The 10,270-nt window shown below is 49.7% G+C and overlaps 1 protein-coding gene across 1 annotated transcript in view; it reads left to right on the plus strand.

Moving 5' to 3' along the window:
* Nucleotides 1-7,686, plus strand: part of LOC134341097 (alpha-1-syntrophin-like) — a gene marked incomplete at its 5' end in the record, with an annotated part of 41,774 nt that extends 34,088 nt beyond the window's left edge. Inside the window, 2 exons of the mRNA XM_063038847.1 lie at nt 5,983-6,173; nt 6,350-7,686. Of these exons, the coding sequence (XP_062894917.1) occupies nt 5,983-6,173; nt 6,350-6,439 (281 nt within the window). The remainder of the gene's footprint in view (nt 1-5,982; nt 6,174-6,349) is intronic.
* Between the last annotated feature and the right edge of the window lie 2,584 nt (nt 7,687-10,270).

Genomic DNA, 10,270 nt, shown 5'->3' on the forward strand with positions numbered 1-10,270 from the left:
CCCCATTCTCCAGTCTAAAGTAAAAACATTCCCACATCTTTTCTCCCAATTCTTCAGTCTAAAGTAACAATATTCCCCCCATCTTCCCTCCCCATTCTCCAGTCTAAAGTAACAACATCCCCTCCATCTCCTCTCCCCATTCTCCAGAGTAAAGTAACAACATTCCCCCCATCTCAGCTCCCCATTCTCCAGTCTAAAGTAACAACTTCCCTTCCATCCATCTCCTCTGCCCATTCTCCAGTCTAAAGTAACCACATTCCCTCCGTCCATCTCCTGTCCCAATTCTCCAGTCGAAAATTACAACATTCCCTCCATCTCCTCTCCCAATTCTCCAGTCTAAAGTAACAACATTTCCTCCGTCCATCTCCTCTCCCCATTCTCCAGTCTGAAGTAACAACATTCCCACACTCAATCTCCTCTCCCCATTCTCCAGTCTAAATAAACAACATCCCCTCCCTCCATCTCCTCTCCCCATTCTCTAGTCTAAAGTAAAAACATCCCCTCCATCCATCTCCACTCCCCATTCTCCAGTCTAAAGTAACAACATTCCCTCCATCTCCTCTCCCTATTCTCCAGTCTAAAGTAAGAACATTCCCTCCGTCCATATCCTCTCCCCATTCTCCAGTCTAAAGTAACAACATTCCCCCCATTTCCTCTCCCCATTCTCCAGTCTAAAGTAACAATATCCCCTCCATCTCCTCTCCCTATTCTCCAGAGTAAAGTAACAACATCTCCTCCCTCCATCTCCTCTCCCCATTCTCCAGTATAAAGTAACAACATTCCCCGATCTTTTCTCCCCATTCTCCAGTCTAAAGTAACAACATTCCTTCCATGTCCTCTCCCCATTCTCCAGTCTAATATAACAACATTCCCTCCGTCCATCTCCTCTCCTTATTCTCCAGTCTAAAGTAACAACATTTCCTCCATCTCCTCTCCCCATTGTCCAGTCTAAAGTAACAACATTCCCCCATCTCCTCTCTCCATTCTCCAGTCTAAAGTAACAACATTCCTTCCATGTCCTCTCCCCATTCTCCAGTCTAATATAACAACATTCCCTCCGTCCATCTCCTCTCCTTATTCTCCAGTCTAAAGTAACAACATTTCCTCTATCTCCTCTCCCCATTGTCCAGTCTAAAGTAACAACATTCCCCCATCTACTCTCCCCATTCTCCAGTCTAGAGTAACAACATTCCCCCATTTCCTCTCCCCATTCTCCAGTCTAAAGTAACAACATTCCCCCATCTCCTCTCTCCATTCTCCAGTCTAAAGTAACAACATTCCCCCCATCCTTCAGTCTAAAGTAACAACATCCCCTCCATCTCCTCTCCCCATTCTCCAGAGTAAAGTAACAACATTTCCTCCATCTCCTCTCCCCTTTCTCCAGTATAAAGTATGAACATTCCCCCCATCTCAGCTCCCCATTCTCCAGTCTAAAGTAACAACTTCCCTTCCATCCATCTCCTCTGCCCATTCTCCAGTCTAAAGTAACCACATTCCCTCCGTCCATCTCCTCTCCCAATTCTCCAGTCTAAAGTAACAACATTCCCTCCGACCATCTCCTCTCCCCATTCTCCAGTCTGAAGTAACAACATTCCCACACTCCATCTCCTCTCCCCATTCTCCAGTCTAAATTAACAACATCCCCTCCCTCCATCTCCTCTCCCCATTCTCTAGTCGAAAGTAACAACATCCCTTCCGTCCATCGCCACTCCCCATTCTCCAGTCTAAAGTAACAACATTCCCTCCATCTCCTCTCCCCATTCTCCAGTCTAAAGTAACAACTTCCCTTCCATCCATCTCCTCTGCCCATTCTCCAGTCTAAAGTAACCACATTCCCTCCGTCCATCTCCTCTCCCCATTCTCCAGTCTAAACTAACAACATCCCCTCCGTCCATCTCCGTTCCCCATTCCCCAGTCTAAAGTAACAACATTCCCCCATCTACTCTCCCCATTCTCCAGTCTAAAGTTTACAACATTCCCGCATGTCCTCTCCCCATTCTCCAGTCTAAAGTAACAACATTCCCTCCGTCCATCTCCTCTCCCAATTCTCCAGTCTAAAGTAACAACATTCCCTCCGACCATCTCCTCTCCCCATTCTCCAGTCTGAAGTAACAACATTCCCACACTCAATCTCCTCTCCCCATTCTCCAGTCTAAATTAACAACATCCCCTCCCTCCATCTCCTCTCCCCATTCTCTAGTCGAAAGTAACAACATCCCCTCCGTCCATCTCCACTCCCCATTCTCCAGTCTAAAGTAACAACATTCCCTCCATCTCCTCTCCCCATTCTCCAGTCTAAAGTAACAACATTCCCTCCATATTTCTCCTCTCTCTATTCTCCAGTCTAATATAACAACATTCCCTCCGTCCATCTCCTCTCCTTATTCTCCAGTCTAAAGTAACAACATTTCCTCCATCTCCTCTCCCCATTCTCCAGTCTAAACTAACAACATCCCCTCCGTCCATCTCCGTTCCCCATTCCCCAGTCTAAAGTAACAACATTCCCACATCTCCTCTCCCCATTTTCCAGTCTAAATTAACAACATCCCCTCCGTCCATCTCCTCTCCCCATTCTCCAGTCTAAAGTAACAACATTCCCCCATCTCCTCTCCCCATTTTCCAGTCTAAATGGACAACATTCCCCCTCTCTCCTCATTCTCCAGTCTAAATGAACAACATTCCCCCATCTCCTCTCCTCATTCTCTAGTCTAAAGTAACAACATTCCCTCCCTCCATCTCCTCTCCCCATTCTCCAGTCTAAAATAACAACATTCCCCGATCTCCTCTCCCCATTCTCCAGTCTGAAGTAACAACATTCCTTCCATGTCCTCTCCCCATTCTCCAGTCTAAAGTAAAAACATTCCTCCCATTTCGGCTCCCCATTCTCCAGTCTAAAGTAACAACATTACCCCCATCTCTTCTCCCCATTCTCCAGTCTAAATTAACATCATACCCCCCATTTCCTCTCCCCATTCTCCTGTCTAAAGTAACAACATTCACCCCATCTCCTCTCCCCTTTCCCCTTTCTAAATTAACAACATACCCCCCATTTCCTCTCCCCATTCTCCAATCTAAAGTAACAACATTCCCCCCATCTCCAGTCCCCATCCTCCAGTCTAAACTAACAACATTCCTCCCATCTCCTCTCCCCATTCTCCAGTCTAAAGTAACAACATCCCCTCCGTCCATCTCCTCTCCCCATTCTTCAGTCTAAAGTAACAGCATTCGCCCCATCTCCTCTCCCTATTCTCCAGTCTAAAGTAACAACATCCCCTCCGTCCATCTCCTCTCCCCATTCTTCAGTCTAAAGTAACAGCAGTCTCCCCATCTCCTCTCCCCATTCTCCAGTCTAAAGTAACAACATTCCTCCATCTCCTCTCCCCAGTCTCCAGTCTATGGTAACAACATTCTAACATCTCCTCTCCCCATTCTCCAGTCTAAATTAACAACATTCCTTCCATCTCCTCTCTCCATCTTCCAATCTAAAGTAACAATAACTCCTCCATCTCCACTCACCATTCTCCAGTCTAAAGTAACAACATTTCTCCATCTCCTCTGCTCATTCTCCAGTCTAAATGAACAACATTCCCCCATCTCCTCTTCTCATTCTCGAGTCTAAAGTAACAACATTCCCTCCCTCCATCTCCTCTCCCCATTCTCCAGTCTATAGTAACAACATTCGCCCCATCTCCTCTCCCCATTCTCCAGTCAAAAGTATCAACATTCCTCCATCTCCTCTCCCTATTCTCCAGTCTAAAGTAACAGCATCCTTCCCTCCATCTCCTCTCCCCATTATCCAGCTAAATGAACAACATTCCCCCTTCTCTCTCTTCATTCACCAGTCTAAATGAACAACATTCCCCCATCTCCTCTCATTCTCCAGTCTAAAGTAACATCAATTCCCCCCTCCATCTCCTCTCCCCATTCTCCAGTCTATAGTAACAACATTCCCCCATCTCTTCTCCCCATTCTCCAGTCTAAAGTTACAACATCCCCTCCCTACATCTCCTCTCCCCATTCTCCAGTCTAAAGTAACAGCATCCCTCCCTCCATCTCCTCTCCCCAATATCCAGTCTAAATGAACAACATTCCCCCTTCTCTCTCCTCATTCACCAGTCTAAATGAACAACATTCCCCCATCTCCTCTCCTCATTCTCCAGTCTAAAATAACAACATTCCCCCATGTCCTCTCCCCATTCCCCAGTCTATAGTAACAACATTCCCCCCTCCACCTCCTCTCCCCATTCTCCAGTATACAGTAACAACATTTCCCGATCTCCTCTCCCCATTCTCCAGTCTAAAGTAACAACATTCCTTCCATGTCCTCTCCCCATTCTCCAGTCTAATGTAACAACATTTCCCCCAATTCCTCTCCCCATTCTCCAGTCTAAAGTAAAAACATTCCTCCCATCTCGGCTCCCCATTCTCCAGTCTAAAGTCACAACATTCCCTCCGTCCATCTCCTCTGCCCGTCCGCCAGTCTAAAGTAACAACATTGCCCCATCTCCTCTCCCCATTCTCCAGTCTAAAGTAACAACATTACCCCCATCTCCTCTCCCCATTCTCCAGTCTAAATTAACATCATACCCCCCATTTCCTCTCCCCATTCTCCTGTCTAAAGTAACATTCACCCCATCTCCTCTCCCCATTCTCCAGTCTAAATTAACAACATTCCTTCCATCTCCTCTCCCCATCCTCCAATCTAAAGTAACAATATCTTCTCCATCTCCACTCACCATTCTCCAGTCTAAAGTAACAACATTTCTCCATCTCCTCTGCTCATTCTCCAGTCTAAATGAACAACATTCCCCCATCTCCTCTCCCCGTTCTCCAGTCTAAACGAACAACATTCCTCCCATCTCCTCTCCCATTCTCCAGTCTAAACTAACAACATTCCTCCCATCTCCTCTCCCCATTCTCCAGTCTAAAGTAACAACATTCCTCCATCTCCTCTCCCCAGTCTCCAGTCTATGGTAACAATATTCTAACATCTCCTTTCCCCATTTTCCAGTCTAAATTAACAACATTCCTTCCATCTCCTCTCCCCATTCTCCAATCTAAAGTAACAATATCTCCTCCATCTCCACTCACCATTCTCCAGTCTAAAGTAACAACATTTCTCCATCTCCTCTGCTCATTCTCCAGTCTAAAGTAACAATATTCCCTCCCTCCAACTCCTCTCCCATTCTCCAGTCTAAAGTAACAACATTCCTTCCATCTCCTCTCCCCATTCTCCAATCTAAAGTAACAATATCTTCTCCATCTCCACTCACCATTCTCCAGTCTAAAGTAACAACATTTCTCCATCTCCTCTGCTCATCCTCCAGGCTAAATGAACAACATCCCCTCCATCTCCACTCCCCATTCTCCAGTCTAAAGTAACAACATTCCTCCATCTCCTCTCCCCATTATCCAGTCTAAAGTAACAACATCCCCTCCATCTCCTCTCCCCATTCTCCAGTCAAAAGTATCAACATTCCCCCCATCTCCTCTCCCCATCGTCCAGTCTAAACTAACAACATTCCCTCCAGCTCCTCTCCTCATTCTCCAGTCTAATGTAACAACATTTCCCCCATTTCCTCTCCCCATTCTCCAGTCTGAAGTAAAAACATTCCCCCCATCTCAGCTCCCCATTCTCCAGTCTAAAGTCACAACATTCCCTCCGTCCATCTCCTCTGCCTGTCCTCCAATCTAAACTAACAACATTCCCCCATCTCCTCTCCCCATTCTCCAGTCTAAGTTAACAACATACCCCCCATTTCTTCTCCCCATTCTCCTGTCTAAAGTAACAACATTCACCCCTTCTCCTCTCCCCAGTCTCCAGTCTAAAGTAAGAACATTCCCACCCCCCCAAACCTGGCGCCAACAGTCCCACACACCCTCCACCCCTACTGCCTCCATTACCCCCTCCACCAACCTCCAGTTTCAGAGGCGGAGTCTGTGGTTTATCGACTGTGTTGTTTCCCCCCCGCTGTGTTTCAGCTTGTACCTGGAATGGGAGGAGCTGCCAGTTGGGGGTTCACCTGGAGAAGGGGTTCAGCATCTACCCGGACACCGCCGACCAGGGCCGGCTCCAGCCCCTCCTTAGCCAACCCTTCCAGAAGCTCCGCATGTCCTCCGACGACGGGCTCCGCCAGCTGTTTCTGGACTTTGGTGGTCCTGAGGGTGAGATTGTGAGTACCCCAGCGGTGGGGAGGAACACGATGGGGGCAGGGTCACTGGGCGGGGAGGTGCATGATGGAGAAGGGTCACTGTGGGGGGGGGAGGTGCATGATTGTATATGGTGACTGTATGATCTGAACTTTGATAGTAAATTGTCTCTGAAAAATTTGAAATTCTCTTGCAGCAGTTGAACCTGGAGACCTGCCCCAAGACCATAGTCTTTATCATTCATTCCTTCTTGTCGGCCAAAGTGACCCGCCTCGGCCTGCTTGCTTAGCCCACCGGAGCCGGAGCTGGCGCTGTCAACGGGGAGGGACGGAGACAGTGGCAGCTTCTCTGACCCTCGTTCACAGTAACCCATGTGGAGGAGTAACATTAACTGGGCCCCTCCACACCTGCTCAACAACGTTGCCATTACTGATGTCAACTTTTCTAACAATATGAAGCACAGTTTCTATAGTTTATGCAAATTAAATCTCTAATACTGAATATTTTAAGGTCGGAACGGATGGAATCGCGCTTTGCTCGCAGCGTTCAGGTATTTCCCGTGTGATGCACGTTTACACCGAGGACTGATGAGGACTTGGAGCGCACAGCTCTCTCCTCAGTCTGGCCGACATTCCCTGGTGCTTTCGGTTGGCTCACTGTTCAGTGTGCAGACCCACACAGAGTGAGGGCTGGTGACAACCCTGTGCCTCACCACTGCTACAGGACCGTCCCCGCGCGCGTGGCCCTCCACTGCCTGCTTTGGAACAAGTGGCACAACTTCCCTCCACACAGGCTAGGCCCTTGGCCAACCACACCAGGTGTCAGCTGCTGGGTACCATGGGATTCCTGGCTGTGCAAAGTTCCTTTATGGGCTGTCAGTATTTCACAAGTTAAACTCCTCCAGACTGGTGCATGCCAAGGCCAGAATATCCTCCCTTCCCACCCTCTCGTCTCCTTGCCTCTGTCGCTCTGAGGACTGCGTACAGTCAGTGTAAACTCTGGGCTCATTCTGACAAACACCCACTTTTCTCCTTTGTCAAGTATTCACTGGCCGTGTTAACCCTCAGCTGTAAATCCTAAAGTGGTGGCATGGTTTATATTTTCTCCAGGCCCCCTCAGGCTGGAGAGGGAGAGAAATCTTGCAGCTGCTTGAAGCCCAGGTGCAGAGTTAGAGATGGTCTGTCGGGTTCAGGCAGTGGGTGGGATGAACCTTCCTGTTTAGAGCTGGTGACATTAACCAAACCAGTGAACCAGAAGCAGAGGGGAGACTCTTTTTATCTCTCCCCTCCTCCCCGGTGGCCAGAGAGAGTCCCAATTCTGGGGGCAAGGGTGGGGTCCAAGGAGCTGGGCTCCTCTGAGCTGGAGGCTTCAGGATTCCCAATTGTTGGGGGTCAGCCGGGAATAATTCCCACATTTTTTCTGAGCCTATATCTCACAACAAGCTTTGTACATTATATCCTCACTAATTTAAGAATTAAGAATAAGCTTTGCCAATTTTGCTGTAAATACCTCAAATATGGAATTAAAACTAAGACATTTATAATCACTCCTTATTGGCTGAGTTGTCAAGTTCCAGTCTGGTGTGTTGTGGGGTCACACTGAGGGAGGGGATCACAGTGGGAGGGGCTGTACTGAATGAGGGTCAGACCGAGGGAGGGGCTGTACTGAATGAGGGTCTCACTGTGGGAGGAGTCACGATGGGAGGGGCTGTACTGAACGAGGGTCTCAATGGGAGGGGCCGTACTGAATGAGGGTCTCACTGTGGGAGGAGTCACGATGGGAGGGACTGTACTGAACGAGGGTCTCAATGGGAGGGGCCGTACTGAATGAGGGTCTCACTGTGGGAGGAGTCACGATGGGAGGGGCTGTACTGAACGAGGGTCTCAATGGGAGGGGCCGTACTGAATGAAGGTCTCAATGGGAGGGGCCGAACTGAATATGGGTCTCACTGTTGGCGCTTTCTTTCCTAACGTTGAAAATTTGAGGCAAAATTGCCGAAGAACAGTTCTGGAGACTGTCAGAGATTTTTGCGATGCAAAGCTGGGCTGAGAAGTGGCAGATGGAGTTCAACCCAGATAAGTGTGAAGTGGTTCATTTTGGTAGGTCAAATATGACGGAATATAGACTCTTGGCAGTGTGGAGGATCAGAGGGATCTTGGGGTCTGAGTCCATAGGAGACTCAAAGCTGCTATGCAGGTTGACTCTGTAGTTAAGAAGGCATAGGGTGCATTGGCCTTCATCAGCTGTGGGACTGAGTTTAAGAGCCGAGAGGTAATGTTATAGCTATATAGGACCCTGGTCAGACCCCACTTGGAGTACTGTGCTCAGTTCTGGTCGCCTCACTATAGGAAGGATGTGGAAACCATAGAAAGAGTGCAGAGGAGATTAACAAGGATATTGCCTGGATTGGAGAGCATGTCTTATGAGAATAGGTTGAGTGAACTTGGCCTTTTCTCCTTGGAGCGACGGAGGATGACAGGTATCCTGTTAGAGGTGTATAAGATAATGAGAGGCATTGATCATGTTGATCGTTCGAGGCTTTTCCCCAGGGCTGAGATGGCTAACACGAGAGGGTACAGTTTTAAGGTGCTTGGAAGTACGTACAGAGGAGATGTCAGGGATAATTTTTTTATGCAGGGTGGTGAGTGCGTGGAATGGGCTGCCGGCGGTGGTGGTGGAGGCGGAAACGATAGGGTCTTTTAAGAGACTCCTGGATAGGTACATGGAGCTTCGAAGAATAGAGGGCTATGGGTAAAGCCTAGGTAGTTCTAAGGTAGGGACATGTTCGGAACAGCTTTGTGGGCCGAAGGGCCTGTATTGTGCTGTAGGTTTTCTATGTTTCTAAGGAGGTCTGGGGGTGATGTCGGCTCACAGATTGATCATCTGTACATCTCAAGTGCGTACGGGTCCTGGGTGTTGGCCGCCTCCATGAGGCCAGTTGCGTGACCGTACCAGCACCTGGCGTGGGCGGAGCTGAATGCGCTGCCTCCACGGGGGGTGGGGGGTGGGGTCCGTGTACTGGCATGTCAACAACCGGCTGCTGGAGGATGGCCGGTTCCGAGATTCGTTCCGACTGTTCAGAAAGTCCTGGCGGGAGGAGCGGGGAAGTTTCCCCTCATTGCGGCTCTGTTGGGATGTGGGCAAGGCTCACATCCGAGTGTCCTGCCAGGAATACGCGTGCGGCTGGACCAGGCGGCGGATGTCTGGAATCGATCGGCTCGAGAGGGAGTTGACTGACAGAGTCCTGGCTGGGGTCGACTGATGGGGACCAGCCCCTCTGGGGTGGGTACCCACGGAGGAAAGAGGCACTGGGGCACCTGCAGCTTGAGAGGAGCCGGGGCGCTAACGTGAGTTCGCGGGTCCCGATACTGCAGGATCTGGACCTCGCCTTGCCTTTCCTTTACCCTCTCGAGAAGTGGAGGGGTGTCCGCAGGTAGTTGGTGGAATTGTCGGAAGATGGCTCCTCCGTCACCGATCTGACGAGAATTGTTGCGGAAGTCCATTCCTTTAAGGAGGCTCTCTTCTCGCCGGACAGGTGCGGTGAGGATGCACACAGGGCTCCGTGGGAGGACTTACCAAGGGTCAGCCCTGGGGGTGCTGATGGGCTCAATGCACCGCTGTCTTTAGCGGAGCTGACCAGTGCCCCCACTCAGCTGCAGAGAGCCGTCCCCGGCGTTAGATGGGTTAGTGGTCGAATTTCTTCAGGCCTGGGACATCCTAGGGACCGATTATTCAGGGGAACTGGAGGAGAGCCTGGTGACAGCTGAGATGCCTTTCTCTTGGCACAGAGTAGTCATGGCCCTGGTGCCAAAGAAGGGGGATCTCCATTGCCTGCGGAATTGGCGCCCAGTATTCCTCCTCAGCGCGGAGTACAAGGTCTTTGCCTGGGCGATGACCGAGTGTCTGGGCTCAGTGCTGGAGGAAGTGCTCCACCCTGACCAGTCCTCCACGGTCCCGGGGTGGTCCATCCAAGACAATATCCACCTTGTCCGGGATCTGATCTACCTGTGCCGGGAGGCTGGTCTGTCGGTCGCCTTTCTCTCTCTCTCGACCAAGAGAAAGTGTTTGATAGGGTGGACCACGAGTATCCCTTTGGGGCTCTGTGAGCGTTCGGGCTTGG

The sequence above is a fragment of the Mobula hypostoma genome, assembly GCF_963921235.1.
Source record: "Mobula hypostoma chromosome 2 unlocalized genomic scaffold, sMobHyp1.1 SUPER_2_unloc_2, whole genome shotgun sequence".
Lineage (NCBI taxonomy): Eukaryota > Metazoa > Chordata > Chondrichthyes > Myliobatiformes > Myliobatidae > Mobula > Mobula hypostoma.